Genomic DNA, 18,403 nt, shown 5'->3' with positions numbered 1-18,403 from the left:
AGGACAACCAGCACCCTCTTGGCCAATTCCTGGCCCCACCGGGGGAGTTAGCGCAGCCTGGGCACCGTTCTCCATCAGCACTTTGGAAGCAGACACATTAGTTGGGAGGTGGATAGGGTTTGATGGTGGCCAAACTGTGCCAACTGATTTCAGCCAAAGAACAGGCCCTGACCCTGTTAGAATTAATAGTCTGGACATGGCATTTCAGACCAGCCTAATCCCAAGCTTTTCAAATGACATAACTAACATGGTTCCAGCATCACATCAGCAAAATTCTTGGGGAAGAAATAAAAAAAATTTTTCACAGGGAAGAAAACCATACCTGATTTCAGAAAAGGTTTGAAACAAAAGCAGAAATATTCAGACTCTGTCAGCTGCACAGAAGACGACTTTTCGCCCCAGCACGCAGAGACCTGTGCAAATGAAGTGAAGGGATCTGGCAAGATCTGTGAGGAATTCAAATGAAAAATAGGTAATGAAGCACCTGCATTTTTTGTGGGGTTTTCGCGAGTGATTGTAACATCCCTTGTTGGGTGAGAAATGCATCCCTGAGAGAGGGGTGATTAGCAGGGTGTTCTGACAAGTCCTCCTGAACCTGCAGGTTTTGTATCAAAGCTCGCTTGAGAAATCTGACTACTGAGGCCTGTGCTGAACTTCTGAAGGTACTTCAGGATCCCATCTGTGCATAAATATTTATGGCTTGGCATTCTTTGCTAATTACAGATATGCTAGCAAAGAAGGAGTTTGCATGTGTGCTGGGTAAGTGATTTTTCTGAAAAAGAGCAGGGGAAGTTGCTTGAAAATATTTCCCCAAGACATTTTTCAGGCAGCTCCAATTTTGTAGGGTGAAGCAAGGTAACCTGACACAACTTATTGTTTCTTAGTCACTGGGCAAACTTTTAATCAGAACCCGCTGGATTAATAATAAGGTTTGAAATATGTGAGTATTAGCCTTGCACAGAGACACAGGACATGGTCAACCTTTCCTTGATGATTCAAGGTGTTAATTTTGAGTCTCAGAAACAGAATCTAGTGCTTGTGTGAGTTCAGTAACGATTCAGTAAGCCTTTTCACCCTGCTGTAGGGAGAAGGTTAATGAGGGGACTGAAGAAATGGATCCACAGAATGAAAAATACAGGACCATCAGAAATTTTGGTGGGCTTTTTGGGTTATTGAGTATTTGAGTATTGTTTATGAGCTGTAACTGAATCCAGTGCAAGGCCTTCATGTTTAAGAGTTGACCCCAAAAGCTGTGGTCCTATGAAGTGTTGATCTGCTCCAGAAAGTCTGAGCACATGTAACTGTAACCAAAGAGCACCAGAGAGTCCTTTTCCAGAGCTCACTGCCTGGTGCGTGGTTTGATCCATAACTTTTTCAAAAGACAAATGCAATTTTCTAGGCTATGTTTCTGTTCTTGAATTTGACTTTCTTAACAGTAGACATGACAGAAGTACTTTAATAAGAAGCCATTTAAGGTCTGAATTGTCCTCTAGAGACATTTATTTCTTTCCTTTGCCTATTGAGGACCCTGATGTGACCATGCTACTGAAGTAGGTGCCTTGGTTAAGTGCCTACCGAAGTAGAATGAGTGTGAGTTTTCCTGTATACAGGTATGAGAAGTGCTTTAGGAAGTGGCCTGCAAAGTTTGGACAGGACATCTTTAACATAAAATCAGGATGCCCCAGCCCTCCCACTCTGAGTCATGCTGGAGCCTCAAAAGGCCCCTGAATAGAGGTAGTTATCTAAAAAGAAAGACTTCCTTGAAAGAAAGCAAAACTGAAGTTAGTGGCATTTCCTTGTATCTTTGCTGAAGAATAACTAGATGGTGCAGTCATCCCCTCCAGCCGCTGTCACTGCAGTTATGCCTCTCTGACATTACATTGCGTTTGAAATCTAGTGGTTTCGATGCTCACTGGCTGTATGGGGTTCACTCACAAGGCAAGGTGCTATTTTGGTTTCTCATGGGCAGAATTTCAAGGAGATGGAGGACAGTAAATCGTGCTGAAACTGAAAGCCCCAGATTTTCCAAATGATGGGGCTCCAGGAAGCAGGTCAATCGGAGCTGTACTAACTGCTCTGAGACTGCTTTCCCTGGAAGCTGGGAAGACTTGTGCAGAGGTTTGGTGCTGAAGTGTTGTGGTTCACCTCCTCTAGAAATTCAAAGAAATATTTCAGAGAACTGCTTGCTTAACTAGAAGCAGTGAGAAATTCAATGGCTTGTGTGCTTTGGGAAAGTCTTGTGCTAATCATGGTCCCCTCTGATCCAATGGATGGATCTGGGGTCCAGTGGACACTCATCCTGTGTGTACAGGACTCAGATATGTGCATGGGACTGCTTTTAAATGTCAGATGTTTGGCAATCCTGAGTATTATCTGTGCCTGTAAATAAATAAATACACTATGTGTGTGTATACTTTTAAGGTACAGAATGTTTAAGGAGATCAGAAATAATCAATAAAACGCTCTATTCTGTCTCAGTTTGGGGGAAGTGAGACTTATTTATTGCTGCTATGTGATTTGAGGGCCAAGGTTCATCAAAGTGTATAGAGGCTTAGCTTTTATTTTCTTTTCCCATAGCATGTGGGCCTTAGTTTCCAATATGCACCAACCTTTGGGAAGATGTTCAAAAGCACAGTACAGGTCTCAGCAGAGCACAGCTCTGACTTGTGCTTCTCAACTTGGAGGTGCCTCTGCAAATCATCCTGCTATCGAGAGCCTCAATAGAGAGCCCGCAGAGGGTCCCTGCAGGTCAAGGTTGGAACATGTTGCCATAGCAGTGAAACCTGGAGTTGTTCTCTGCTAGTATAGTTGCAGCCTGGCATTTAGCACTGTCAGGGGATGGTTTCCAGCGGGAAGTTTGGATACAGCCACCCTGTTTTAGAGGCTAAAAAAGTTGATGAGAATGGCTGTGGGCTGTCCCATGCCAGTTGGCTTCAGTGCCAGAGAACTGGCACATTTAATTTATCAGGGCCAATGTAGCCTGAGATCCACACCGAAAGCACACTGGAGCCTAGGATCAAGCCCTGAACACACAGAGGACTTCAGTCTCTGGGGTGCCTTTCAGGATCATTAAACAATTGCACATAAATCCAATTATTTCTCAGGTAACATGCTGATTTGATTTAGACCCATTAAGTATAATTAGTGGGTAGGCTGCAGGAACATATAATTAGAGGGAATTGACATACTATTTAATTGGTCTAACATGAATTCCCTCTAACTGAAATCTGGATTCACCAATATTATTCAAACAATTCGGTGTTTGTTCATCCCCCTCACTTCAGAGACAGAGAACCGTGTAAGATCGTGTGTTACTGTAAGCTAGGAAATATTTGCTCTGCGTGCCAGACTTTCCGGAGGGGTTGTGTGGTCTAATCCTGGCTGAGAACAGGATCGGTGGGGCTGCCCGAGTCATGCTGAAGAAATAACTTCACCTATCTGCACCCCAGGAATACCATTGCAGCTGATTTTCCCGGGGTTGGTTGCCGCTCTGGGCATTGTACAAGCAGGGATCGAGCTGCCCCTGCACAGCATCTGTTTGCCCACGGTGGCTTTTTGGTTGTTTGGTTATTTTTTTGGCTTTGTTATTTCAAAAGTGCCAATGCCCCTGAACAAAACGGGGACGTAAGTGCTTGCCTGTCTCTGCAGAGGGATTACTTAGGATGAGATGTGTTGTCTGAGCCGCCATTCGCTGGCAGTGCTGTTGAGAAAGGAGAGGGCTCCTACCTTGCTTATGTGGCTTCCCCCATGAGTCCCCCACATAGTGCCCTTCTCTTGTCTCCTCCTCTGCCATTGCCACGCTGTCCTGGATGCACCGTCCCCTTCTCAGCTCTGAATAGCTGAGCTGCAGCCTCCTGTAATGCTATAGTGATACTTTCCCTCTTTCCTATCGGGCAGTTGGTACTTTAGCTTAAGACTTCAAGGATTCTGGGAGAGATAATCTCCATACAGTGGTTGGGGTTTTTTTATGATTATTATTTTTATTTAATTTTAAAATGCTGTGTGGAACAGCTGGATGTGATAATTGGAGGCTGGTGGGTGTGCAGCCTCCCTGTATTAATCATCCCAGCGATGTAACAAAGTATAAATCCAAACTTTGCTGCTCTCCCTTCTATTCACAAACATAAGCCTAAAACCTCTGAAGTTTCAGAAAGCCTGGATTGTGACCTGGGCTCCAACTGCAGCTCAAATCCCTCTGTAACAATACAAAAACATATTTGTGAAAGGCACATCAAGGCTCTGAGAAATGCATCTGGGAAGGAAACTTGCATTTGTTGGCAAAGGGTGAAGTGCCAAAAGTTTGTGTGGGGGGTAGGGGGAGGAAAGAGGGTGGGGGAGGTCACTTTGTTCTAGTTCAGAACCTGTAGCTTTGATTTATGGGAAAACTTTTGTGCTGAGAATCGACCTGGACACATGTTTTGAAGAGAGCAGGCAGTCATTCTCTCCACCATAGATTTAATGCTAATCTAAGAGGCCCAGTTAATTCTTGTGAAATGTCAATGACTTTTTTTTCAAACATGGGAATGCCCATCCTGATGTCCTTGCCAAAATATTACTCAGATAACTTTATTTTTCTTAACAGCCCGAGGCAATTTTAATTAGAAAGCAACTGAATTTTAAAATCAATTAGGAATGAATTCCAATTAAATCATCTTCTGATAAAAATGTCATCTTCAAGTTTGCACCCTCTATCATATTGTGGTGGAGCTGCCATGCTGTGTCCCAGGAGTGTCTTCCTTTTGCTGAGGATGTGTGATTTTTTTTTGTCAGTGGTACTTCAAAACCTGTACAAACAGCAGAATACCATTACTTGTGGCAGAGCTTTTCCAGCTATCAAAGAATTGCGAAGAGTCATCCTCTGTGTTGGCGGTTCCCAGTTGCTGGTGAATGTGAAGCTGCCTTACATCTCTTGGGGAATTGATCAGGTCTGCTCATCAGATTTCAGTTGGACTGGCTGAAAAGTATGAAAATGACATTTTGGCAGGACCACCTAGGCTTGCAGTGAAGGCATCTTGTTCACCTTTTAATTTCCCTACAATCCATTCCTTCAATATTGAATCTGTTGTGGGCTTTGCCATTGACTTTGCTGGGCTGAGGATTACACCTTTTCTGTTAAATTCAGTGAACGTGGCATGAAAAGCCTGGTCTCATCACACATCCTGAAGGCTTTCACTCCCTAGGCAGAATTTGCAAAATGCTGTGAGCAAGAGTGGAGGGCTATGACAAGAACAGAATTTTTGTAGACATTTCAGGTGAGAGCAAAGAGGGACCTAAATGTATTCCTGGTCCCTTTAACGCTGGTGATTGATTTTAGTGCTGGGATAGACTGGTAATTCAGTAGTTATCAGCCCTTTCAGAAAAGCATTTATCTCCTTTGTAAGACAGGTTTATTGATGGCAGGAGAAGTTCACTGTATTTTTTGCTGCACTGCTTTTTGGTGGGCCAGGCTTTCCAAAGCAGCACGATGGAGTGAAGGCTGTTAAATGGGGACATCCTTCTGGCCCAGCCACCAAGGGAGCAGAATAAGCCTTTTACCTCCTGCATTCATCAGTTTGCTCTTGCTTATCTGTATTATTTCAAAACTGTTAAGGTGGTGCAGGGAGTGGAAATTTATAAGGGCAATAAAACCTCAGGCAGCAAACGCTGCGGTGATGAAAAGGTGTAAATAAAGAAACGCTATAAATAACAGAGGACAGATCCATCAGCCTGTGATTGGGGTCAGAGAAACTTTAATGCTAACGATTAATATTGTTTTAAGCCATTGACGCACAGAGATTTTCTGGCGCTGTCAAATAGCCCTATCTCTGTAACACACTAATCACTTGGCTGTCAGGAGTGGGATTAAGAGGAACGCGTGATTTCATTGTCAGCAAATGCAGAGATTATTGTCAGCCCCTGCCCCCAAGGAGAAGGAAATCTCTGCCAACACGGGAGAGTTAAAAAAAAAAAAAAAAAAAAAAAATCCCAGTTTTCTTTCGAACCTCATCAGTCAGCCCTGATTGACATAATAAGAAGCCAGTGAAGACCAAGGTGCTTCCTACTGATGTAGGTGGAAAGATTCCCTTTGCTGGATCAGATGTGAACCACTAAAAAAGACAAGTTCTGAAATCTGCCTAAATTACATAAATCATAGAGCTGTGACTTTTATAGATCCCCTTTGTCCATTGGCATTTAAATTTTCTGTGGGGTCCTAGGGAAAAAGCAAGGGTAAAAACACCCTTTTAAGCCAAGAATTTTCAGTGAAGGACAAGGAAGGGATACACCGCAGTCTTTCTGTGCTGGGACAGGTGAGTCAATAGCATTGCCAGAAGGAACTGGGAGCCTTTGCCCTCACGTACTTCAGGAGATCCAGCCCATCCTTAGGTGCTGTGGGCACCTGTGATACCTTTCTGTGCTGGGACAGGTGAGTCAATAGCATTGCCAGAAGGAACTGGGAGCCTTTGCCCTCACATACTTCAGGAGATCCAGCCCATCCTTAGGTGCTGTGGGCACCTGTGATACCTTTCTGTGCTGATAATGGAGGCTGCATTGTGGATGGTGCTTCAGGTGTCATGAATAGCTTTGACTGCTGCCAGAGACAGTGATCTGGGAGCCTTCTCCCCAGAAGAATAAGGGGGTGTCCTTGGGGCAATTAACCAGAATAAACACAAGGAAACCAGTTTTTTAAAAATGAAACCCATAAATCTAAATCTCAACACGGTCCTACTACGGTAGAGATTTGCCAGCTCTGAACAATGGACTTCAAGATTTTCTGGCATACTGGTGAAGAACTGAGAGAAGAAAAGCATGTCCCAGAAACAATATGCTTATAAACCAAATTGAGATGCTGCAAAGGTTTACTTTTGTGAGAGTTTGGATCTGTTATATTGAATCCACAGTTTAAACCATGCGTGTAGGTGTCACAGAACAGGGAGGTAAATTTATGCAGTACTTCTGCAGGGGGTCCTGTATATGGACTTATTCAAGACAGAAAATATAGAACAGTTGCTCTCCTCAAATAAATGTCTCTTGGAAAAAAAAGCAGAGAAGAGTAAATCTTCTCTGGGGTAGAGGCATGGTAATGAACTCTTTCCAATACTGTGGATTTCTTCAATATTTTTTCTATATCAGTCCTACATTTGGTTTTCAAATTAATTATACATTTTTAAAACAGGTATCTCCTGATATTTTCAGCTTTTCATCACACTAATAGTGCATCAAGCTCTTGTTGGTTACACACTTATCTTTCTGACTACTTAAAAGGCACTGGAGGTTGTCACCTAATCAAGTCTCTGGGAACTGGGACTTCTAAAGCATCTGTGATGAATTTGGGAGATTTGATAACTGTATTTCTCCCAGCTACATTTTTTCTTCTCAGGCAAAGCCACTGGGGGAATACTGTGTGTTTAATTATTTAGGACAGTAGTGAACTAGCTTTTAATCTAGTAGGCCTCATTTTCCCATATTTTATGCTCTAGGCAACCCCATGGATTATATGTAAAAATATCAATCAGATATCCTTTTAATGTTCCTGTGTCAGAATTATTATTGCCATTATTTTAACCTTTGGAGAAGACCGTTTTAATGATATAAGACTAAATTCTCCCTTTCAGCTATTTTAATAATAACTTTAAGCAGCGTTACTCTGGATTTACACCATCACTGGAAGAGAAGAACAAAAGTGCCGTGAGCAGTGGTACTAATAAAGTCTTTTTCCTTACATATTCCAGCAACTTTTTCCTTAGTGCATCCCTCCCATCTTTTCATTGCGGTAACAAAGGTTTTCACCATGCTTCCTATGTTGCCTCCTATGGTGTAGCTAGTCCAGATTTATATCCATGCTCATCGGCCGGGTATTACATCCATGCTGGTTGGCTGGTGGGACAGTGCAACAACTGCAACCAGCTTTGGCTCTGATTTGGCTCTCTTCAGTAATTGGCTACCAGTTCCTATAAAACTTATAGGGACTTAGCTACATTTGTCATCTCAACGTTTCCGACAAATTTCACTGAAATTTAGCCAGCAGGTTCTCAGGTCCTTGGAAGGAGGACTAATAAATGGTGAGGCAGAGGCTCAGGCAGCAGAACACCAGTAAGACACAGCTGCTTCAGAAAATCAGCCCAAATTCATTAATGGAAGAAGTAGGATGAGAATGAAATTTGTCCCGGGCTCCCAAGTGTTTTATTTAACTCTCATCTCACAGTCTAGCATATATATTGCTATATTGTTCCCTTTTTCCTCCTTAGATGACCGTATACCTCTGTTTGTCCAACAGGAAAGTGCAACTAAGTGCATCTGAACTCTAATTTGGAAATGAAATGTAGCAGTTAATTTGCAGCACTGCCAGCCTTTTCACAGCAGAATATATAAAAAGACAACTACTTCAGACTAATGAAAGTGACAGTGGGGAAAGGCGCCTTTTAAACATTGCAAACTGGATGGATGCATCAGGAGCATAATTTTAAAGGAATCTGACAAGGTCGTTTGCATGTCGAAATGGTTTCAGACCTCCAAAACTTGGCACTCTTGAGTTTTCAGGGTACTTCTGAAGTTGGCAAACTGCATATTTGATATAACTCTGGACTGTCATCCGAGGTGTATCTTTCAGAGTTTCAGATTAGCTTCTGCAGAAGTAAGAGGTGCACTCCATGCCATCGAGGGTAGCAAACTTCATTTTTTATAAGTTAAATTACAGCATCTTCACAAAAAGTTTCTCAAAGGAAAATTGAACTGAAATAATGTTAAAAGATATTTCTGTGCAAATGTATGAATTTGTGACATTCTCACTTTTTTATGCTCCAAATTAAAGGGGACGATCCTTTTTAGATCCTGGCTGTTGAAATGAGGGAATGACCAGGTAGCCCACAGCTTAATTGCTTGTGGGGGAGTCAGAGGAAAGGCTGTACTTGAGGACTCTGGCGACCTTTGGCGTCCTGGGAAGGTTTCCTCCACCCAATCCTGCCTAAGGGAATGCTGACTTTATTGATATGGATTTATTCAAATCCTGAGTTGAACGGAAAGTTCTCATTAGTAGCAGGTTCACGCGGATGAGGAGGAAGCTCTGGAACTCAGGATATGAGGTGCCTGTTGTAAGTGAAAGGAAGTTGGAAGAAAACAAAAAGCAAGGAGCCTTAGCAATGTGCACTGGTCTAAAGAGTAGGCATTTGCCACGGTGAGGAATTTCTGATCTATGTTGACTTATTTGCATTCAGGGACTTGGAGGCCAGAATCTGCTTATATCTTCCAAAGTGTAAAAGGGGACACAAAACTCAGATAACAAATGCTTGCTTGAAATGAAAAGTAAGTAAATATACGAACACAGGAGTAGAACTGTGAGGAAAAGCTTTGAAGGGGAGCACCGAATGGAAAATATAATTTTAGTCCAATTACCTTCTTCACAGAAGAGTGTAGGAGTCAGTGAAAGCTATCCAAGGCACCTTTGCTATGTCTGCTTTGAGATGTACTTATCTATTTTAAGTTTGGGAGGATGGACTTAGATCTAGATGCACTCAAAGAAATTCTCTATATCTTACAGAAGGTCCTGGGAATTAGCTGATTATGGGGGAAAATAAAAGTATATAAAAACAAGGGTCACAGGTTACAAGGAAGGGTACTGGATGGGTATCTCCAAGATGAGCTGTTCATGGGCAGTCCTGTTGCACAGGCACTCTTCTTCAAGGATGCTGCTTAGAAGTGTCTGTCGTAGTGTTTAATAGGTTTTCTGTCTTGGAGACTCATCTTCCTAATTCCCCCAGAAGAGATACTAACAGGTACTCACTATACTAATCTCTCACATGATTAACAGGACCTCTGGAACAAGTTGCCCAAGCAAGTTGTGGAATCTCAATCCTTGGAGGTGTTAAAAACTTGAACGGACACGGCCCTCAGCAACCTGCTGCTCTAGTTGACTCTGGTATGAACATGGGGGTTGGCCTAGACAGTCTCCAGAGGTGCCTTCTGTCCTCTGTGACTCTGTGAATTGTGGTCTGGAGTGACTACATCCATAGTAAAGAGTTCATATTTCCATGGTTAACCCTTATTTTGGCTTTTCTTTTTAGGCTGACACAAAAAACTGCTATGTGGTGACTTTTGCAATGTAAGCGTTCAGCCTAGACATGTGCTGAAATGAGCAAAATCTCACCACATGTGAGATCATCATCTTTATTATTTGGTCATGACTTCCAGTGTCCATAAAAGTTTGTTGAATTTTAACTTGTGACTAAAAGGTTGTATATTCCACTTGAACCATCTGGCCCACTGTGCATCTCAGCTGTTCGACATTGCAGCCAATCCGTATCTGATAGGTGCAGTAAGAGTTGTAGGTAGGAAGAGTGACACAGAGCATTGGAGATGTATCTGACATTAAGGCAGTTCTTCTGGAGAGAGTGGCTGGGTGAGAGAGTGAATTGTCCCTATGCCCTTTTTCACAGACCAACACTACCACCACCCAATAGTTAAACACATTCATTTATCCATTAAAGGAAAATAGGTGTTGGTGGAATGGCTGGATATAAAGAAGAGTTATGGATTTCAAGGCAAGAAATGTTCTTTGTTTTGGGTGGTATGCAGTGGAACAGCTAACAAAGCTATGATGAAGGTAAGCAAGGCAAAAATTGGGCTAAAGAAATATTATTGGCTAACGTGGATTGCCGTTCGGTTCTAAAGTGGCATCTTGGGTGCAGACTCATTAATTTAACAGTTATAAACTAGATAAGATAGTCTTCTATGGGAAACTATCCTGACCTGATAAGGAAGTGGGCAAAACCATCTCTGTTTCCTACAAAATCTCTTTCTTTGCTCAGATCCCCAATTCTAAGATTTAAATCCTTTAGGATTTTGTGAGGAAGACAGATTTTTCTTTACATGTATTTCCAGCTCTTTGACCTGGAAAATAGGGTCAACTATTATGCACTGATTATGTGAAGCATGCATATTTTAATTAGCAAAATTTCATAAATTTTTCCACAAGTTCTGTTAAAAAATGTAATTTTAGGCAAGGTGGACCTCTGGCATTAATGCATTCCATCACTTTGTTAGACACAAAATCTTTTTAGGAGCTTTTATCTCTAAGGTCTTGCAGAGATTGAGCCAATTGACATTTATTTTGAGCTTCCCAATCATGATTATTCAGAAAATTGTCGTGGACCATAGGTGAAAATGATCTTAAGACACTGGGTAAATGTATTTACTACAGGTCAATACTTTAATATTCTTGTACACATCGTGTAATTACAAAGGGTGTGGTGGGTTGACCCTGGCTGGACGCCAGGTGCCCCCCAAAGCCGCTCTGTCACTCCCCTCCTCAGCTGGACAGGGGAGAGAAAATATAACAAAAGGCTCGTGGGTCGAGGAAAGGACAGGGAGAGATCACTCACCAATTACCGTCACGGGCAAAACAGACTCAACTTGGGGAAGATTAATTTAATTTATTACCAATCAAATCAGAGTAGGATAATGAGAAGTAGAACCAAACCTTAAAACACCTTCCCGCCACCCCTCCCTTCTTCCCGGGCTTAACTTTACTCCCGAGTTCTCTACCTCCTCCCCCCCAGCGGTGCAGGGGGACGGGGAATGGGGGTTGCGGTCAGTTCATCACACGTTGTTTCTGCTTCTCCTTCCTCCTCAAGGGGAGGACTCCTCACACTCTTCCCCTGCTCCAGCGTGGTGTCCCTCCCACAGGAGACAGTCCTCCACAAAATTGTCCAACGTGAGTCCTTCCCATGGGCTGCAGTTCTCACGAACTGCTCCAGCGTGGGTCCTTTCCATGGGGTGCGGTCCTTCAGGAACAGACTGCTCCAGCGTGGGTCCCCAGTGGGGTCACAAGTCCTGCCAGCAAACCTGTGGGCTTCCTACAGGGTCACAGCCTCCTTCGGGCATCCACCTGCTCCGGCATGGGGTCCTCCACGGGCTGCAGGTGGATATCTGCTCCACCGTGGACCTCCATGGGCTGCAGGGGGACAGCCTGCCTCACCATGGTCTTCACCATGGGCTGCAGGGGAATCTCAGCTCCAGTGGCTGGAGCACCTCCTCCTCCTCCTCCTTCTTCACTGACCTTGGTGTCTGCAGAGTTGTTCCTCTCACATACTCTCACTCCTTTCTCTCAGCTGTAATTGTGCAGGGTTTTTTTCCCCCTTCTTAAATATGTTATCCCAGAGGCGCTACCACCGTCGCTGACTGGCTTGGCCTTGGCCAGCGGCGGGTCTGTCTTGGAGCCGGCTGGCATTGGCTCTGTCGGACATGGGGGAAGCTTCTAGCAGCTTCTCACAGAAGCCACCCCTGTAGCCCCTCTGCTACCAAAACCTTGCCATGCAAACCCAGTACAAAGGGTCTTCTTGTTCCCTTTACTGTTTGAGAGCGCCAATTTTGCCATTAGAAACATTTATAATTGTTTTCCCTTAATTGTTCTAGCTATGTTATAATCATGTCATATAATGACCTTTAAAAACGTGTCTAGAAAAGCCTGCAGCTGTTCCCTCCTTGGTTTCTCTCTACTGAGTTATACTGAAGCCAGTGTCTCTGAAAACAGGCAGTAATAAAAGGGATATTATCCTTAGCAAATATCTTAATCACGGTAAATCTCTGTTGCCCTACAAATGACTGCATGGGGGATTAGAGTTGAGTAAGCCATTTGCTGAATATCACTGCCACCTTTCCTAGGCCCTTTAAGCATGTTTAATTTTTCGGGGTGAAACATGAAACCCACTAATACAAATGTTTGCATTTGGACTGAATTATATCCAGACTGTAACAGTTATAGTAGGCTTAGGACCAGATTGTGACTGATCTGTAGGAGGCCAGTTCTTCTTGGGAGAGTGAGAGAGAAAAATGCAGATTCATGCCCAGTCCCAGCTCTTTTATGTCACTTACGCTGCCTTGGTTCTTTTCAATATTTATATAAGGCTATTATGAGTTGAAGTACCAATAAATATATGGATGCTGCTTAGCTCTGTATTTTTTTTATATCAATCACAGTCCTTACCATCGTCCAATGCCTGGGAGCCATCAGTGTCTGGATGAAAGACAGCTGGCTTTGGTTCATCCTGGCTAAGATGGAGGTGGCAATGCTATGAAGCAGAAAATACTTTCAAGGACTTGTGTCCTCTGTAACATCGCTTTCTATCTGTTTGTTTATCCAGATTTCTATCAGGTTGCCCAGAAGCACCGAGAGTATCTGTTCTCCAGTGATCAAGCCCAAGGGAACCTTTGGGAGTCTGAAATACCACTGTATATTTAATCCTTTCTTTTTCCTTCTTTTTTTCTTCCTTTTAAGAAATCGGTGTCTTCTATCTGTACCAGCCCAGGGGACAGCAGCCCTAACCAGTTTGGACTCAGCCAGAGCCTTGGGAACTGGTGGCTCCAATAGGTGTTTCCTAGGGAAGAATTTAGTGACCGTGAGGTGGCATCTGTTTCAGGTGGCACAGCCCTCTTACTCCACACTGCAGTGTGCCAGGAGCACATCACCCATAAACTGCACTGGTTCCCAAGGAGTGTCTACTCAGATTCACCTCCCCGGTCTAATACCTTGAGCCATCCATCAGGCAGTTTCCCCCATAAGCTCTGAACACGACTTCCCAGAGCGGCTACAAGGGTAAGAACGGTGAACATGAGAGGCGGAGTTTTGTTGTTGACTGTCTCATGACTGCATGACTGCTGGACTGGCTTTCAACAACATCAAGAGATGTGAATGTCTGTGCATCCCAGTGTCTTCTGGGCTAAATGCAATACTCACCGTGTTTAAATCCCAGTCAAGTTTCTAAATGACAAGCCCTGACTTTGAGTGGTCAACAGAATTTAATAAATTTTCTAAGGACCTTAAATGGGTCCACAGGACGTGGTTAAGCAATCAGTTATATGTGTTAATTGGGAGATGTAGCTAATAATAACCAAATCAGAAGAGGAAATTGAGTTAGTGCCTTGTAAGAAATAAGACCTTCACAGAGGACCCTGACACTCACTCATTAGAGACTTCAAAATTGATCTTTTTCTAAAGTTAATCAACTATTTCATATTTCAACCACTTCAGCCAGTCACAAGTACTCTCCTTTTCCATTATGTTGGTTTAACATTAACTATGTATAGCTTCTCCTATTGCAGAGTTTTGTGCCTTTGTGCTTTTAGCCTGAATCCATGTTTTTTTTCCTAAGGAAAAAAAAGCCTATTAAGTCTATAAAGTTCTATTGTACTCTGTTAAGCTTTACACGGTATAGCCGGGTTAAAGCTTTGATCCCATTTCCCTCACAGAAGAAACAAAAATCCTATGGGAGACAATTATAGGTGAAGATGATAACCCTTAGTATGTTCAGTGTAATTTTCAGATGCCTTCATGGGATTGCGGATGAAATGCCTACATAGGTAGAATGACCATTGATTCTTCACAGCTGTATGAGGTTCCTCTCTCCCTGCATACTCTGATGTTGAAAAGAGCTTCTATTCCTGATTTCTGTCACTGTTTTACACACTCAGCTGGTCATGGGTTTATCCCTATAGGTATTGCTGAAGGATGTGTGTTCTTCACACAGATTCTCCCATGAATGAGTTAGGTCTTAATTCTGTCTTCATCTACAGGGATGGATGAGAAAGTGTTTTCCCATTCAATAAATATTTTAGAAGTTTCCCTGCTGTGGGATAAAAACTAGGATCTTTCAGAGATTTTTGTAAAAAGGCTGCAGAGTGAGAAGGAAGATTACGTACTGGAATAGTGTCTAGGGTTAAGATTCTAAGCCGGACTGTGAGGGTTTGGACCAGGGTTTTCACATTCCAGGTGGATGCTCTGATCACCAGGTAATAGGCTATTTTGTGGGGGCTATTTTTTGGCTTTGCATAGAAATTTCCAAGTTGAGCATGAAGAGTTGTTTGTTCTCAGATGTTTCTTTTAAATTAGCATGTGCCTGTTTTGGTATAATATGTGTTTTCTACATGCAGTTTCTTCTAAAAAAATCTAATCATCTAATGTAGAAATTAGCCCTGGTTTGAGCATGAGTTAAACCAGATGACCTCCTGAGGAGTCTTCCAACCTAAATTCTTCTATGATTCAACTTCGGTGGAAAATACCTCTCCATGTCCAATAAGAAAAAATGATTCTTGAACCTATAGTTACAATAAAGTAAAAAATGTCACATTAAGTGCTAGCTGCCATGGTGTAAAGACTTAAGTATTAAACTGTAAAGTAATTATTAGCTAGTGTTCTCAGTTACTGAGTAGTTTGATGCATATGAACTTTGCATAAGTTCTCATATATGTGTGTGTGTGTGTGTGTGATATTAGGCATAGAGAACCAATGACAGGGAGAGACAAAAGTCATGTCTATGCTAGTAAATGATACAGGGCCAGGGGCAGCCCCAGGCACTGGCTGATGATTATCTACACTGTTTGGTTGTTAGTGTGCTCTATGGCACAATTTTGCCCTGGTACAACTAAGAACATTTCAGATGAAATAACTGATCACGCTTGGGAGGTTACCATGGGTCAGGGACCCTTCCCATTAAGCAATTTGGATGCTGTTGTGGCTACATTTCTAACGGTAAATAACATAATCAAGTGGAAGGTCACTCTACAGAGGCTGGGGAGGTTGAAGTGGTATTCCTGTCTGTGCTCTGGGTTGGCTGGGGTGACTGTAGACATGCCACTTCAGTTTTCTTAGTCTCTTTCTTTCACACTTGTAGATGTCTAGTTGTAAAGACTCAGCTCTTCAAAATAGTGTTTGTTTTTTGTGGTGTGCGGCAGACATACATGGGGAGGGCCTGTTCTAGGTTGGGACCTCTAGAGGTTCCCATAATACAAATAATAACAGTAACGAGAAGGGAATGACATGTGATTCCTTATGAAATAATTGCCCAGTCTCCTTGACAGATGTAAACTGAATGACTGTTCAGTGTGCACCAGCCTTACAAAAGCAAGAGTGTATTTTGCATTCTTGGACTGACCGTTTCAAGAAGGATTTGGGGAGCAGCTTTGCATATTTGTATTTGCAACAGGCAAGAGCAGCTTCCATCATTAACAAATCTAGTATAGCTCCTATTGAATCTGCCAAGGGAGAGCTGCTGTGAAAAAAAGCTATTGAGCACAATTATGTTTGCATTTGAGCTGCTGTGATGTAGAATAAATGCTTGGCACATAAAGGGCTGATCTGTGGATGAGACAGGTGCCTAAAGATCAGCTTTTACCTTCCCCTGCCACAGGCTTCTAACCGTGTGGAAATCACTCAGTTGCCATGCCTCACTTATTTGTCTGCAAAATAAAATTATTGGCTATTTACCAGAGCTGACATGTGCTATGTTCATTAAATGTGCTGATAATGCCAGAGAGAGAATGCATAATGCAAATGATCAATGCTACTCTAGCAAATACAGTTGTGAGGCTGGGATTGTGCTGGCAGCTGATGTGCACCTCTGGGCGTACGCCCAGAATCGCTGCTGCCTCTGACAAGCTCACACCATGGGGAGGTGAGAGGGCTCCCTTCATGCTGAGTGCCTGCCTCTGGATCAGCTGAGTAATTAAGTGTTTGTTTCCTTCCAGATGAATACAAGAGTAAAGTAGCCTGTGAAGATGACAAGCTGAGGCTAAGCTGTAAGAAGAGCATGGTGATAGCCATTTACTCTGCTATCTTTGGAAGGACACAAGGAGGCAGCCTGGAGTGCCCATACCAAAACCTAGGGATGCCCATGATTGGTAAGCAGGGGAACGGCTTGACAGAGCACACTGATCTGGGCAGGGTGATTTCATTTACTGTCATCATGGTAGAGCTGGCACAGATCCTGATTAGGAGAAGCAGGACTGGGACATGCCACCTGCCACGGTAGTGCTCCTGATGCATGGTACTTTGTTAACCAGTGGTGAGCTTCATCATGAGCACCGAACTGAGGTTCAGCTAGATGCCCTAGCCAAGTTACCAAGCTGCAGACTTTTAGCAGATTCATCAGATCATATGCTTGAAGGTACTCCTTGAATTTCTTGTTCAATTTTCTGTCCTCCTGGTGGTTCATACACTGAATCTCTATCTCACTATCTACACTATCTCCTCTAATCTATCTACTACACTATCTCCTCTAATATGGAGGAGCATGTTATTGGTGGATGTCATGGACCATCTGTGGCCAAGTCAAGCCTTGACATTGCATTTAAACTTTTACTGAAGTTGAAGCAAGGGGTGAAAATTCAAAAAGCAAGTTGTTAAGTTACATCATGTTATGGTTGACTTATAGTACCTTGAAGTAGCTTCTTTACTTTCAGGCTGTCATAGTCTCTTACATTCGTGTGTCAAAGATCAATAAATTTAAAAACATTCACTAGAACTGTCTGTTCTTGAGCCAATGTGAAATGACTTTGAATATTTTAGGCTGTGGCAGAGAGAGCAACTGTCCGCAGTGCAAAATCCTGTGGTCAGTATTCCTCATCACCCTTCTCTTCAGAGGTGAGAGGGAATTAACTGGTTTCCCAAAGGAATTGCCTCCAGAGGGGGAAAGGCTTCAGAGGGGGCGGTACAATGAAGCGTGGGCTGCTGCTGTTGCCTGTGCTGGTATCTGTTCAGCTGTATCTAGAGATCTTTGGCTTCACAGCTGCTGATCCAGTGCCCTTAAGGAGTTAAATGCTATTCAAATGGAAGCACGTGAAGTGACTGCTTGGAAATATGATACACAGATCATGGGTGTCAGTAGGAAACCACAGGTGGAATCAGGTCGGTCAGGTTATTTGTGCAGCGTGGTGAGTGCCTTAGTTGAGTAGCTGTGAAAATCTGAGCACTTGCAGCACGGCTGAGTAGTTCAGGGTCTCCTACCCAGTCCCATGGTTCAGATGCATGGCAGGAGAGTCACCGTACTTTAACAAGTTACCTCCCGTCTCCTGAGGTGACCCATGTCCCTGGATGTGCTCCTGTTGTCCCCCAGTTGCCAGGGTGCAGAAGCCAAAACAGATATGTGTAACAGGTTAGCCTAGACCTCTTTCATGTAGTATTTGGGATGGGCTAAGAGTGTGTATGCTGGTTGCTGTGGTGGTTCGGCTGCTGGGTGATAACTTGCCGAGTCAGCGAAACTCGATGGGTTTCTAGCATATACCTGAGCACACCGCTCCTTTGTCCTTGCTGAGACAGCAGAAACAGGCATGTACTGGTGACAAGGTACTAGCACCGGAACTGCTTTTGAATGTCAGCGTGAAGCAAAACTATATGTGAAGCCACAAAGGGTGAAGTTTTACTCTTTGCCCAGATGCAAAGCCCCAAAACTTGTGCTGGCTGAGAGCAGGGTATGTGGCACTAGAAAATGGGATGTGAGGCAATGGAGCTGGGAGAGCAAAGCTGTAGCTAAAAGAACAAGCAGTGAGGTGTGACAGCAGGGCTGCACGTGCCATACCATCTATAGCGCTTGTATGCCCTGTTGTTTTCAAACTGGCCTTGTGATCTCTACAGATTGGGATGTTTGCCCAAGGAAAT

General features: G+C 43.3%; 1 protein-coding gene across 1 annotated transcript in view; it reads left to right on the top strand.

The window, feature by feature from the left end:
• Positions 1 to 18,403, top strand: part of EVA1A (eva-1 homolog A, regulator of programmed cell death) — a 215,395-nt gene that overhangs the window by 74,325 nt on the left and 122,667 nt on the right. Inside the window, exon 4 of the mRNA XM_076332671.1 lies at positions 16,495 to 16,647. Coding sequence (XP_076188786.1) covers positions 16,495 to 16,647 — 153 coding nt within the window. The remainder of the gene's footprint in view (positions 1 to 16,494; positions 16,648 to 18,403) is intronic.

This window comes from Aptenodytes patagonicus, chromosome 3 (assembly GCF_965638725.1).
Source record: "Aptenodytes patagonicus chromosome 3, bAptPat1.pri.cur, whole genome shotgun sequence".
Lineage (NCBI taxonomy): Eukaryota > Metazoa > Chordata > Aves > Sphenisciformes > Spheniscidae > Aptenodytes > Aptenodytes patagonicus.
This window is presented reverse-complemented; position numbering and strand designations above follow the sequence as displayed.